General features: G+C 34.6%; 1 protein-coding gene across 1 annotated transcript in view; it reads left to right on the top strand.

Moving 5' to 3' along the window:
• The window catches only part of LOC128857452 (netrin-A-like), a 153,496-nt gene extending 140,841 nt beyond the window's left edge, over nt 1–12,655 (top strand). Inside the window, exons 5-7 of the mRNA XM_054093209.1 lie at nt 1,520–1,585; nt 5,009–5,291; nt 7,589–12,655. Of these exons, the coding sequence (XP_053949184.1) occupies nt 1,520–1,585; nt 5,009–5,291; nt 7,589–7,730 (491 nt within the window). The 3' untranslated portion in view covers nt 7,731–12,655. The remainder of the gene's footprint in view (nt 1–1,519; nt 1,586–5,008; nt 5,292–7,588) is intronic.
• Nucleotides 12,656–14,643: the final 1,988 nt, after the last annotated feature.

Raw genomic sequence — 14,643 nt, 5'->3', positions numbered from 1 at the left:
GAAAATATAAAAACGCTACGAAATAATTGCCCAACCCAATATTTATTTTTTATACTCATATATGCCATTCTACGATCGGTGAGAGAAGATACTTGATCTTGAAGGGCCTACATAATTATTAAATCAATCAGTTATTTCACTTTTGCATAAATTTTTCCATATGCAAAACTATTCCCAAGATTGGTGTCGCATTTGCTCAGAATTGTTAGCAAACGCAATGATTTTACAACTTAAAAGGGGTGTTTGGCGATGTTCATCCACAAGTCGAGCAAGTTTTTGCACTGTTTCGTCACCATTGACAAAACAGGAGCTTATCACAGCACCCGAGAAACTAAGAAACAGGCGAGTCTATCAATTTTTCGAGGAGAATTGAAGCCGAAGCAGGCCGACAAGGTGATGACGATAATTCTCGTAATTCGCAGTTGGATCGATTCGGCGCGAATGTGAAGCAAATGCGAAAAAAATATTCTCATTATGTTCCGCTTCAAACCCTGAATTTGTTATACTTGATCCATCCACTATTAATTTGTCCATTTTATAAAAATGTACACAGCACTTCACTTTTTTCAATGGATAAAAGACTGCAAAACTATATTGGACGAATCTCCGTGGATGAAACACCGAATTGATATGTAAAGTTTTCAAATGAATACAAAAAAATATTAATTTTATATATTTCTAAATAGAACATTTTATGATAACGAAAATGAAGAGTTTTTATCATCAGCGCTGATTACTTTTTGATAACAAAAATGAGAAGCATGATTATTAGTGCTGAGAAGTTTGTGATGACGATAATGAGGAGTTAAGTTGTCAGCAGTTATTACATTGTAAGAATAAAAATGAATTATTGCCTTGCCTTTAGAGCATAGTAGATATATTTCTCAGTTATAAGAAATTGCTGTTGGTAGAAGAGAGATAGAATATCACACCGGCAAGGGGAAACTATCAGAATTTTCCTATGGCTAAAACGAAAATGTGTAGTTTAATGAGGATAACGATGATGATAATATGAGTGCTTATATGATAGTCAGCTGTCTTGTAGGGCCGTTGCAAAACTATAAACACATCATTATTTTTTATAAAAACATAGTTTATACTACAACAAAAACCATATAAAAAAAGTCCATCAAAACGTTTAACTTTTTAATAGGAATTGTTAGTATTTTTCTAGTTATGTAGTTTTATAGTCTATTGAATTTGAGCATAAGAAAGTGCAAGTTTCAAGTGGTCACAAAATACTGCCACACCTTCTCCATACAAAGTACCTGCTAGAATTTTTTTATGTGGAAGAAAAAGCATAGCTCCCTCAATAAATGTGTGATGATGTTTGATTGTAATCGGAGAAAATACTTTTTCGTTTCATAAATATTTCGGTTGACTTTGTTACTATTTTTTGGCGAATTTAATTTTATTAAAAGCAACTAACAAATATATGTTAGTCATTTTTCCTCTATTAACGAATATTAAAATTTTAATAGTTTTACTAAAAATTTGTTTACTACTTCTCTCCTTTCAGAATGCGAAAGATGCAAAATAAGCACAAAAAGGTTAAACCTCAACAAATTCTGCAAAAGGGATTACGGTAAGTAGTTCTAGAATTATGCATTCGGATGGCCCAAAATACGAAACTTTTTTTTTTACGTTAGCCTCTAAATTTGTCCTAAAGCCAAAAAAACTTACTATTTAAGGTTGGATGGCATGCAAGAGATTTCTAAATCAGGTTTAAGCCTTTGCCTTATAATAACGTGTGGGAGACGTGATTCTACGTCCGTGCTTAAAATCAGAACCTCGCATCAAACACCTGATGACTTTTTCTGGCCAAAAGTAATAGCTCGTATTAGACACGTGATTGTTTTTACACACGAGAAAAGTTTTCATCGAATGTGGCACAAAAAATCGTCGCTTGGTTCATAAGGCAAGGGGTTAAATCTCAAAAATTTAATAATATTCATACTTCCTATCGGAATTCATTTACCAAGTGTTGGCGGAATAGGTGAAAATAATAAAATGAAGTAAAAATACAGAGTCCGTCTCTTGAAATGTGACCAACTTCAGACCGCTCGCGCCTTGAGCGAAGTCCCCGATGAAGTGCCAATCAAATGGTGAAAGAACTGAGAATATAACCGTAGCGTCCGCCACATTTTGAAAAATTATCCCAAGTCAAGCCTTACAAGATCCAAAAGGCATATGATCTCACACCAAAGCAGCAACAAGTCAGATTTGAGAGAGCGAAGAAGGCAGCTTGCGATTCGTTTCTGGACCGTCTCAAGGCCATAGTCAAGGCAAGAGGCGGTCATATCGAGCAAACGTAAATTGATGCTTAGTTTTGTATTATTTTTACACATTTTTTACTTTGAATTGAATAAAAGTAATTTTCCAAACTAAATGTATTTCCTTTCAAAAAACCGCGTCTCAGTTTTTTCGACATGGAACAAAGTTAGGCAGTAGCAAAAAGAAAAAACATGTTTTTCGGCCATCCTAAAGATATTTAACTTAGAAATAATAATATTAAGCAACAAAACTTCATAATTTTTTTAGATTTAAACCTGATTTAAAACACTTTTGCACATCATTCAACCTTAAATATTAAGTAAAAAAGAAATGAATAATCAAATACACCCCATTCAACCTTAAATGGAATTCTTTAATTTTATTTTTTTAAGCTTTGATCTTTGAATTACATTTTGACGTGATAACGTCTTATAATTCGATTTAACAGGCTGCACGCTCGAAAAAATGTGTCGTTACCTTGCTCATTAGTGTTACCTTGCTCATATGTCATTACCTTGCTCATTGCCGTTACCTTGCTCATTGCATTGAATGAACTGCAAGCGAAAGCGCGGAACGAACGACAAAGCAAACAAAGCAAACGAACGGCAACGTTCGACATCTTGCTCTCTCCTACTTAAGTGAGCGTATATATGTATGTATATGCGCATATGTACATATATAAATTCACGTATTTGTATTTGCATATGCCTTCTTATTGATTATTATTAATTTGATTTACTTGAAGAATTTAAAATAAAACCAAGTTTGTTAATAATACCTGTTGTTTTAATGTTATTATTATTAATTTTTTTATTATATATGAAGGAAAAAATGTATGGTAATATTTACCATATACCTTATAAGATATGTTGAATACTAATATATGTATATAAACATGCATATACATATACAATTTCGCGCAATTTTCAAAACGAACAAATCTATATGTAAAGATACATACAAATCATATGGACATATCAAATATACGAATCTATTCCGTACGCAAGCAAATGTAAGCTAATGTGCTTGAACTGCAAGCGAGAGCGCGGAACGAACGACAAAGAGCACAATCGGCCCCCGCGTTAGGCAACGTTCGGCAACGTTCGACATCTGGCTCTGTCCTACTTGAGTGAGCATATATATGTATACATATGTATGTATATGCGCATATGTAGGTATATAAATTCACATCCTTGTATTTGCATATGCCTTCTTCATGTGTGCATGGTAATGAACCATTTCTCTATTGAGAATAGGACGATGATAGAAAAAGTAGGAAATGAAAGGGAGTCTTTCGAGTGTAATGTGTTGAGAAAGTCAAATCGATGATGATGCCTCTTAGTGTTGTTGACTTATTAACGTCTGATGCGCAATCGAAATTGAAGATATCTTTCATGAATTTGATAAATGTTTCGTCATTTTTCACGTTTGTGTAAATGTAACTTGACCTATTCCATTGCAATTCCATTTACCTCCTCCTCTATATCCATACAAAATATCTATCAAACAAATAAAATTAAAATTTTGTTTTGAAAATTGCAACCATTCCATCAATATTTTCTTATGACGTTGTCACGTTAAACTATCGTCAGTAAACCGACTTTACAGACAACCTCTTTTTTGAATGTTGGATCCAAAGATTTTTTTAAATTATAATATTTGATCTTTCAAAGCGTAGTTTGGAGCAAATAATTTATTATAACACGTTTTTTATACGTTTAGAATGTAGAAATATGGGGTAGTTTGGTAGCGATCTCTTGAAGATTCAGATGTTTTTAAATCCTTTAATTCAGAAATTTCATAAGAACTGGAAATACAGCATACCACTTCGGAGGAAAAACAAAAATCTAAAAACCTCTGAAAATACAATAGAACAATCCTATCTGACATCTGAACCATCCTAATCTTACAGAATCAGCTGTTAGGCTGACGTAACTGGTGTAACGAATCGGTTTGTTTACGAAAAACTAAGACTTTGTTTGTGAAGTGACGCATTGCCGTATAAACAACGAGTGATTGGACGGGTGTGTAAGTCCATGTGAAATAATCGTGCAGAATTCGGCTACTAAATTCCCCGTGACAAGGCAACTTAATTTTTTGGGCTTGAGGACATTTACAACAAAATTTGTGGACCGGCCAAGAGGCTTAGCGATAAATTTGTACGATTTTTTTTAAAGGAATTCATAATAATTGTTAGTTATTAAATGAATTATCTAATTCGCTACTTTCCTTACGTTCAAAATATTTTTCATTTAATTAATTAAAATGCAAGAGTTATCCGCAAAGTAACTTTATGAAAATAACCGAATCGGTGCAACCAATAACGCAACTTAATGTAACGGGTATGCACCATCCTGGACAATCACGGAAAAGTGAGTGAAGTCTCGATCAGCCTGTTTATTATAAGCTAAATGTCTGCTAGACACTAATTACGACTCTGTAGGCCAGTTACTATTTATATATAGATGAGGTCTATTCTTACGGCTCCACATACACAATTATGCTCGCACTAAAAAACTTGAACTGAGTGCCTGCAGTTTTGAATTCATTACAGCTTCCATATAACTGCTAAAAAACATTCTTGACATTCATTCATTATAGCTAATTTTATTTAAATTCGTTAATAGTTTAAAATAAAAAAAACAAATTTAAATTAAATTCAAATTATTCAAAATTAGCTTGACAAATCACTAACATTATCTTTTTTACGAAATTCACAATTTTTATCGACCAGCAATAATGGCGAAAGTGATTGGACGCGAAGCGAGCACCGAAGTAACGAGCAGCAGCGAACAGTACACCAAAGAAAATCAGCAAATGGATCCCGACGACGAAGCGGAAGCCATGGAGTCCGATTCGGTCGAAACGGTCAAATACGATATACAAATACAGGCGATCTTCAAGCGTACCCCACTCGAATACGCAACAACGAATACAATCCTAAAACGGGGTCCTTTGACCTGGATCATACCCATTAAGAATCTTGAATGTCGTTGTCCCAGAATCAAAATGAATCGGTAAGTGAGGTGAAGAAAGTAAAGCAAGTTAATGAACAAAGCAAATTTTAATTATTTAAAAATAAAATTATGTTTGTAGTGAAATTCATTTTGTTCGAAAAAAGCACATTTTAATTAATTAAAAATGAAATATTTGTTTTATGGTATGTAATTAAGTTTGTTCGAAAAAAGCACATTTTAATTATTTAAAATAAAATAAAATGAAATTTATTTGATTCGAACAAAGCAAAATTTAATTATTTAAACTTTTTTTATGAAATTCATTTTATTCACACAAAGCAAATTTTAATTATTTAAAAATAAAATTATTTTTTTTCTTTTGATGAAATTATTTTGTTTCAACAAAGCAAATGTTAATTATTTAAAAATAAGGTTATTTTTTTTATGTATTAATAAAGTTATTTTTTAAATATTAAATATTTAAAATAAAATAAAATGGAATTCATTTCATTCGAACAAAGCAAATATTAATTATTTGAAAATAATTATTTTTTATTTAATTCATTATTTTATTTAAAATAAAAAATATTTTTTTTAATGAAACTCATTTTATTCGAACAAAGCAAATGTTAGGTTAGGTTGAAGCGGTTGTCTTGTGGGACACACTCAGGCTCATAGCCTATTGTGATGCCGCGTGGGGAGCTTGTCCCTATCTCTCCTAAAACCAGTGTGGGCATTTCAAAAATTTTAAAATATCTTGATTTCTGTGGAACTGAGATCTTCCAACTCATCAAAACAACTTCTACAGAAGTCATGTGTTTGCACACCCATCCTTTGGGCGTGTCTACCTATTAGGCAGTGCCCCGTTATGACTGAGATCAATATGCTAGACTGTGTTCATTTTGGCTTTGCAGAGATTCTGTGCGTTTGGCATTTAGAGTCGGCCACAGTTGACGGGCGATTTTGCAGGTGGCTTCATTACGCCATCTTACGTTTGCTTTATTTACAATTTCTTCAAGGATGACTAGCTTACATGTTTGTACGGGTATCCCTATGTCATTATCTATGTACTCCTCAGTCAACTTAGTGTCGAGTCTCGCTAGTTCATCGGCTCTACAGTTACCCTCAATGTCGCGAGGGCCAGGAACCCATGTTAACTTTAGGCAAGAATGACTCAGCCATCTCGTTAAGAGATGAGCGGCGTTTCATGGCTACCTTGGAGGTTGTCGACTGTTTTATGAGGGATTTTATCGCCGCTTGGCTATCAGTGAAAATGTAGATATCATTTCCGGATATCGCATCACACTGTATCAGTGTCGCGGAGCCAATGTATCATTCTGAGTTCCAATCCCCATTTCTTCCCAATAAGCCTTCCGCAGCTTTGCGTGCTCTGTCTGCGACTGTGAGCCCCAATTTTGGTTTCCTATCTAGTACAAGTCCTAGATATTTTGCCCTTTCTGTTACTCTAAGTGATTTCCCTCCTAGGAATATTTGTTGAAGAGCAGGTGTTTTCTGTTTCCTACTAAACAGTATCTGATCCGTTTTTTTCTGGATTTACTTCTAGTCCTCGACTTTTACACCAAAGTGATAGTCTGTTAAGGGATCTTTGTTGGAGATCACATAATGTTGCAAGGTGTTTCCCCGAGATTGCTATTACAATATCATCGGCATATGATATTTTTTTACCTCCCATTTTTTCAAGTTCTTGTAGAAGATTATTAACAATTAGGTTTCACAGAAGTGGAGATATATCCCCACCTTGGCGTGTACCCCTGACCGGAAATTTGTTAATGGATGTGTCACCCAAATTTACGCTTATCGTTCGCCCAGTTAGTATTCGTTCTATAAACGAGTCTAGTGTACTGCTTACTCTCATTTCCGTTAGCAAAGTGGTAATTGCTTCCGGATATATATTATTGAAGGCACCCTCGATGTCTAGAAAGGCAAATGTTAATTATTTAAAAATATTTTTATTATGTAAATAATTTTATTTGAACAAAAAAAATGTTAATTAATTAAAAATATTTTTTTTATGAAATTAATTTTATTCGAAGAAAGTGAATTTTAATTATTTAAAAATGTTTTTTTATGAAATTGATTTTTTTCGAAGAAAGCAAATTTTAATTATTTAAAAATCATTTTTGTTTTTTTATGAAATTCATTTTATTTGAACAAAACAAATTTTAATACTTAAAAATATTTTTTTTATGTTATTAATTTTATTTGAACAAAACAAATTTTAATTATGTAAAATTTTTTTTTTTTATTCGAACAGAGCAAATGTTAATTATTTAAAAAAAAAATAAATACAATATAAATTTTTTTTTTTGCTAAATTCATTTTATTCTCATTAATAGCTCCTATCTGATACTGGGCAAAGATTCGGAATCGCCACCCGGCTATCTGGGCATTGGGCCGCGTTCCATTGTGATCGAGTGGAAGGATGAATGGTATCGACGTATGAAACGCTTCCAGCGACGTGCGCGAACGTGTCAGTAAATGAAATAAAAATAAAGAAACACTCACACTTCCATACATGCACACGCATACTTTAAATGTATTTGTATTTATAATAATAATTTGAAATAATTCTTAAGGCATAACTACTTAAATGCATTCAAAGTCGAACAAGCGCACTAAAACATACAAACACACACACACATAAATATACTTACCAACATAAATACGTAATCGTATGCGATTGAATGAAACTGATAATTTTTCGCTGTGTAAAAACTGAATATTTTTATGGTACTTAAGTTTTAATTTTGCATATAGAAGTGGCAAAAGCAACGACGTGCGCTATTCTTAATTAATTAATTTTTTACGCATTAATTTTCGCATTTATTTATTTGTATTAATATTGTTTAATTTTTCGCTTACACTTATTTAGGTTTAATTAAAAAGAGAAAAAAATGTAATGAATTTTGAAATCATATGAAAAGCTGAAAATTTGTGAAATATTAGGGCAGCTCCAAATTCAGTGCATCTTCTTGACATTTGCAAATTATGTTGTACATTTAGTTATTGTGTGCCATGGCGATTTGCAAATTTGATTTTCTCTATTTAGAAAACTGTTTAAGTAATATTTATGTGTAATTGATTGATAGAAAGAAAAATTTGCTCTGAAATTTCACGAAAACGTAATTTTATTTACCAGAGTATTCATGATAAAAATTTTACGAGAAGCAGTTCGAAGCAAAAATATTAATGTTTAATGCAAAACGAATTAAAGTTACCCTTAAAAAATTATACGAATAATAAAAATAGATTTTATTATGACACGAAAAAAACAATGGAGCATGCAAAAGTATCAGAAATTATAAGGCAATTTTTCCCCCCGAATTGTTTTCGGCTTTGTATTTTATTTTTATTTGAATTAATTTGCTCTGAATGAACTTTCGCTAAGGCCAGTTATTTTTCAACCAAAGAAGTGAAATATAATATATTCGTATTTTCATGGGGAAAAGATGTTTAGAGGTGTACTATCCAGCTCTGAGCGAATTTGACCGATATGCCGACGTCATTCGTTTTGTGTTTTACTAAGCTAAAGCTAAATTTTGTAAAACACAAAACGAATGACGTAGAATCCAAGGTTAGGTTAGGTTGCTAAGGTTGCTCAAGGAATGAGCACACTTGGACGAAGAAAAACGGTTTCGACCTTTGTGATACCATTATGAAGGAGGTGAGGTGAAAGAGGAAGACCGATGGGATGCAGGGAGAGGGCGGGGAGAGGTGGTGCTAGGATGGTTAGAAGGGTGGGCTTAGAAAGTGTCGATTACGAACGATGGCTGTGCTGCATTTGCGTCAACCGCTTTGTGCTGCTGATGAAATTCATCAGATTTTTAATGTCAACGCCAGCTATATCAGCAGGAGTAGCAAAGAAATAAGAGCCAAGGAGAAGTTTCTGAGATGATTCCACCTCATCCTCCATACATCCATCGCAAAAAGAACTTGAAATAATCCAAGTCTCACACCATGCATTCCTCGCGCATAGTGTCCTGTGAAGAGACCCACGAGATTTGAGAGCTGATATTTTGTCAACCCCAGAAGCTCTCCCGAACGCCTCCGCTACACACGTGACCAGAAGGATTTCGCGACCTTACAAGTTTGTGTACTTGCCCAACGCTCGCTGAATTGGCGCCATGCCCATCTTTCCAGGAGCAGACCACAGATAGTCAGGTGGATCCCAATTCTTTCCTTTCGTATGGTAATCAGGTCACATGTCCCTTGTCTGGTCAGATCATCCGCCTCACAATTTCCCGCAATGTAGCTGTGACCAGGAACCTAGATGAGGTTTGTGTCAAAGAATTCGGACGCAGTCGAAAGTGAGGTCAGGCATTCCCTGCCACGAGAGCCCCTATTGCCGCTTGGCTATCGGAGTAAATATTTACTTTCCTGACTGTTAGTACGCATGTAAGCAGCCAATCGGTAGCCTCCTTGATTGCGGCTACCTCTGTCTGGAATACACTGCAGTGGTCCGGTAACCTGAATTTGAGTCTGATGGTGAGCTCCTCGCAAAAAACTTATCGGCCAACCTTTCCTTCCAACTTCGATCCATCCGTGAATAAATTCACCAGACCCTGTCCCCAAGTGTAGCCCCCCGTTCACTCTTCCCTTGATGGAATATGAGTGAAGAAGTTATGGTTGGACATACACTGGAGGGTATACACTGATCCGTTGACAGGGGGCTGAACTCGAAGTTTCTAAGGATGCTTGAGTGCCCATAAGTGAGGTTGAGCTTATAGCCCGAGTCCCTTAGTCTGATTGCCGAACGTGTAGCGGCAATTCTGCCTGCGTTGTCTACGGATACCACATTTAACATTGCGTTGAGCGCCAGAGTAGGAGTCGTTCGAAGCGCCCCACTGATTCCGATGAGTGCCGACCTTTGAAATCTCTCCAGCTTCTTAACCAATGTCGTCCTCTCTAGTGAGTTCCACCAGACTATGACTCCATAAAACAAGAAGGCTTTACAATAGTATTATACTGGTGTAGCCAAAAAAAAAACTCTAGGCGAAAGGCCCCATCTTTTGCCAATTGCCACACAAGACGCTTGTTGCCTTCCTCACTCTTTCCTCAATATTGGGCTTCCATGTAAGCTTACTATCAAGGACAATACCTAGGCACCTCACCTTGTCAGAAAGCATCAGAGGAGCACCCCCTAGTAAGGGAAGTTGAGCTCTGGGTATTTTATATTTCCTCGTAAATAGGACGAGCTCCGTCTTAAGAGCATTCACCGACAGGCCGCAATCCGTTGCCCATCTAACAACTGCGTTCAGATATCCCTGCATCAAGTTGGAGAGAGTATCCCCAAGCACCCTTCAACATTTTTTTCACCATACCAAACGAGAAAACCTGGTATCTATCATCCTTGCAATATTTTGTAAAAAAAAGCATCTTTGGAACTCATCAAATCAAAATAGTAGATATTTCTTATTTTGATTTATGGTCTTAAGGAATTCATGACAATGTCACTTTTTTTATGCACTTTGATGGAAATGATTTGTTCTTAACGAATTCCCCACAAGCCTCATAACGAATTCCCCACAAGCCTAGAAAGTTGATTATTTCCCCTGAGTTCTTGTCGGTGTTGTATTTTAATTTCATTTAAATTAATTTGTTCACATGGAACTCCTGATAAGATAAGGCCAGTTGTTTCTCAATCAAATAAGTGAAATATTCTATACAAAAAATTCTTTTGGAACTTACAAAATCAAAAAGGGGAAATAATTTGGAACCTATGAAAAAAATCTTTTGGCACTTATGAAATCACAAATATTTACGAATGATTTATTCTTTAGGAACTCCCCGCAAAGCTACTTCTTTCGCCCTTGACTTCGTTTCGGTGTAGACTTTTATTTCTCATTGAACTGAGTAAATTGTATTAATTTGCTTACATGGAACTCCCGATAAGATAAGATCAGTTATTTTTCAATCAAAAAAGTGAAATATTCTATACAAAAAAATCTTTTGGAACTTATGAAATGAAAAAAAGTAGATATTTTTACGTGGAAATGCATACAAACTCGAATATTTATTTTAAAACTAATTTATATTCTTAACAGAAAAAATAAAATATTATAAAATATAAAATAAAAAATAATATTTTTTTTAATTAACGAAGCCCAAGAAAACAAAAGAGAATAAAAAAGTGAATATTTTTGAAAATGTATTCAAACCAAAAAAATCAAAAACAAAAAAAAGCATGGCCCAAAGCCGAATTAACATTAATGCATTTTTTGTATGTACTTGTATAATCTCTTTAAATGTCTGCAAGAGGATTTTATGCCATAAATTTTGCCATAACAGAACTATTTGCTTAGACACTATTGCAGATCCTCCATATTTACACACACACTGTACACATACCTACATAGCAAACCTAGAAAAGTGAAAACTTAGCTTATTTATGTACATACATACATAGTTGTGTGCGTATATTTAGTAGTAAATGTATGAAATAACAAATAGAACTGGAACAATAAACCATGCGCCAATAAATTACCTAAAATAAACGAATTAAAAAAAGAACAAAAACAATAAATAACGACGCACATACCTATACATGCATATATATGCAAAATATATGACACCACTACACGCACACAAGCATTAATGCATACTTAAATGGCAACAACAATCAAATGTACGAAAAAGCAATAAATGTTTAACACACCGCACAATAAAAGTATTAAATATTGAAATTAAATTTATGTACTTAAATACAATATACATACATATACATATACATATATAGAATACGAGCGAAAACAAATAAAACTAAAATAAAAAAAATAATTATGTATAAATATTTAAAAATATTTTTAGCAAATAATTATAATATTATTATGTATAAGTGTGCATTTAAATTCAAAAAAAACAAAAATCAAATAGAATAATAAACCTAAACAAACAAAACACACGAATATTGGCAATTCAATGCTAAATGCCAGGTACCAATAGTGAAAAGCCAATTTTCCCCCTTTTAATAAATGTTAACAAATAAATAATTTATTTAACGATGTAAGCGACTTAAAGCTAATCAAATTGAATAAAAAATAATAATACGTAATTTTGCTCTATTTAGTTTCCATTTATTAGTTTTTTCTTTCCTATTTTATGAGTATTTAATTTTTAATGCAATAAAAAGTGTAATATTTACTAAATATATATATACATATAAGCATAAGTATGTCGCAGGTTGCACAGATCCGAAAAATGTTGATAAATAAGAATGTTAGAAAATAATGCTGCAGTTGAAATCGCTTTGAAGTATGGCCACTCTACTTATGCAACTACATACAAAAAAAAAGTTTTTTTTGTAAATGTATGTGAGCAAATGAATGTTTCAATTTCGAAACTAAACTTGTAATGTTTTAATGTCCACAGCAAATAAATAAAACGAATAAATATTAATGATGTACAGTTGAAATGAGAAATGGTATTTTTAATCAGAAGTTTTTTGGAAAAATTATTGTGAGTACAACTTAGAAACAATTAATTCAATGAAAGTATGGTCGGTCCATGGCGTGCCGGTACAATCGTGCATCTCTCAGACGATTTTCGAATGTATTTTATATACATTTTTTTTCGATTTTGAGGTAATCCATGAAGTGTAAGAAGCTAAGTGTCTCCTTCTTCCTTGAAGTGTCTCCTTCAATTTTTTGTGAAAGCGGTCCAATAACTCACTGTAATATTGCCCAGTGATGGTTCTTCCTTTCCTAAAAAATCCATGGGGATGACGCCGTTCGTATCTCAAAAACTCGTCGCCATGGCTTTTCCAGCTGATGGGACTGACTGCGCCTTCTTCGAATCAGATTCACCCGATCAGATTCACTGTTTCGAAGTTAACAGCCGCATCCGCTTGTACAGGGTCCGCCATATAACTTTACGGAATTAAAAATGCTATAAAAAAGAAACTACTCAATATTTTTCCAAACTGTTTTTTTTATTTTGAAGTACAATCCTTCCGGTTAATGATGGAACACAACTTCATTCATATGGCTGTCTCGGCTAGCCATGCACCATCCCATACGATCGGTCCAATTTTTCAACACATTTTCAATTGTATGCAGCTGTATTTCAGCTATGACATCGCGTTTTGTTGTTGAGAACGACGGTGAACTGATGTTTCTGGTGATTCACGAACACTCTCGGCCACAGCAGCAATATTTTCGGGTGTACGCACGGTTTTTGGTCGGTCACACGTTGGTTTGTCAATAAGCAACCCAGTTTCTCTTACTTTTTTCGCAAAGTAACGCACATACGCTTCATTCGGTGCTTTTCTTATTCCCATTGCCGTACGTAATTTTCGTACACATTCTGCAACATTACCATGATTTTCAAAGTAATGTCGCAATATTTCCGAGCGTTCTTTGAGCGTATACACAACCATTTTCGTTCAGCGGAAGAAAAAAACTAATTTTCTGTCAAATCAGATGACAGCTAAGCGTTACCATTCTTCAAATAATACCTAGTTCAAATCCGTAACGATAGATGGCGGGCCCTATAGTTGCCTGTGAGCAATGGCGGCACCCATCGGGTCGACAATTTTATCATCTCCAACTTATCATGTAAAATTTTAATTGCCGCTCAGGTCGACAAACCTATGGCTTCTGTTACTTCGCGCAATTTCGTTCGTCGATCAGCGAGCATCATGTCGTGGACTTTTTAAATGATTTCCTCGGTAACCACGCCTGCCGGTCGTGCTGGTCGCTCCTCATCAAAAACGATCGTTCGCCCACGCTTAAAATCATTGAACCAATATCTAACTTTGGTCATAGATGGCGAAGCGTCCCCACAGTCAACAACTATGTTTTTATCTCCTCGCATTTTTTTTTTATTGATGGCAGCATACGATGCTAAAGCCAACTTCCCTCAGGAACGCCCTCTGTCATCAAACATGGGTACTTATTGAACCGCCCTAGTACTTTTATGCAAACTCTACAGTGATCGTTTTAGAGTTTCTCTTTTGCCTCGCTAAAAAGAAGCTTCTAGACAAGTTTAGCAACCCAGTGTTAGACCATCTGCCTTATTTGTTTGATCTTGCGCTGTATCTGTTTCCGAAACTACATTAGAGCTAGCAATATTGGAGTCCGCCCGAGCTGTGAAAAAGAAAACGGCACGCGTCCTGAAAGAGCTAAGCGAAAAAAACTAACAGCTCCGTCTCAAACAATGCATGCTTCGCATAGAGCGTTGTCGGATAGCGGGAGGGTTGCTTGAACTTCTGGATTAGCTCGTTTAATGTTTTATTTATAAAAACTAGTTGGGCCTGTTATCGCACACCAAAGTGAAAAATTGAAAAAGAACTTAATGCAAGATTTTAATATTGAATGGAAATTATTTAAAACTGTTTCATGGTCGATCTTTAGCTCCTGGGCGATGGTTCGACTTCTAACATGCCGATCAAATT

The sequence above is a fragment of the Anastrepha ludens genome, chromosome 3 (genome assembly GCF_028408465.1).
Source record: "Anastrepha ludens isolate Willacy chromosome 3, idAnaLude1.1, whole genome shotgun sequence".
NCBI classification, from domain to species: Eukaryota; Metazoa; Arthropoda; class Insecta; order Diptera; family Tephritidae; genus Anastrepha; species Anastrepha ludens.
Note: the sequence above shows the minus strand (reverse complement) of the source record. Positions and strands in the feature narration are given on the sequence as shown.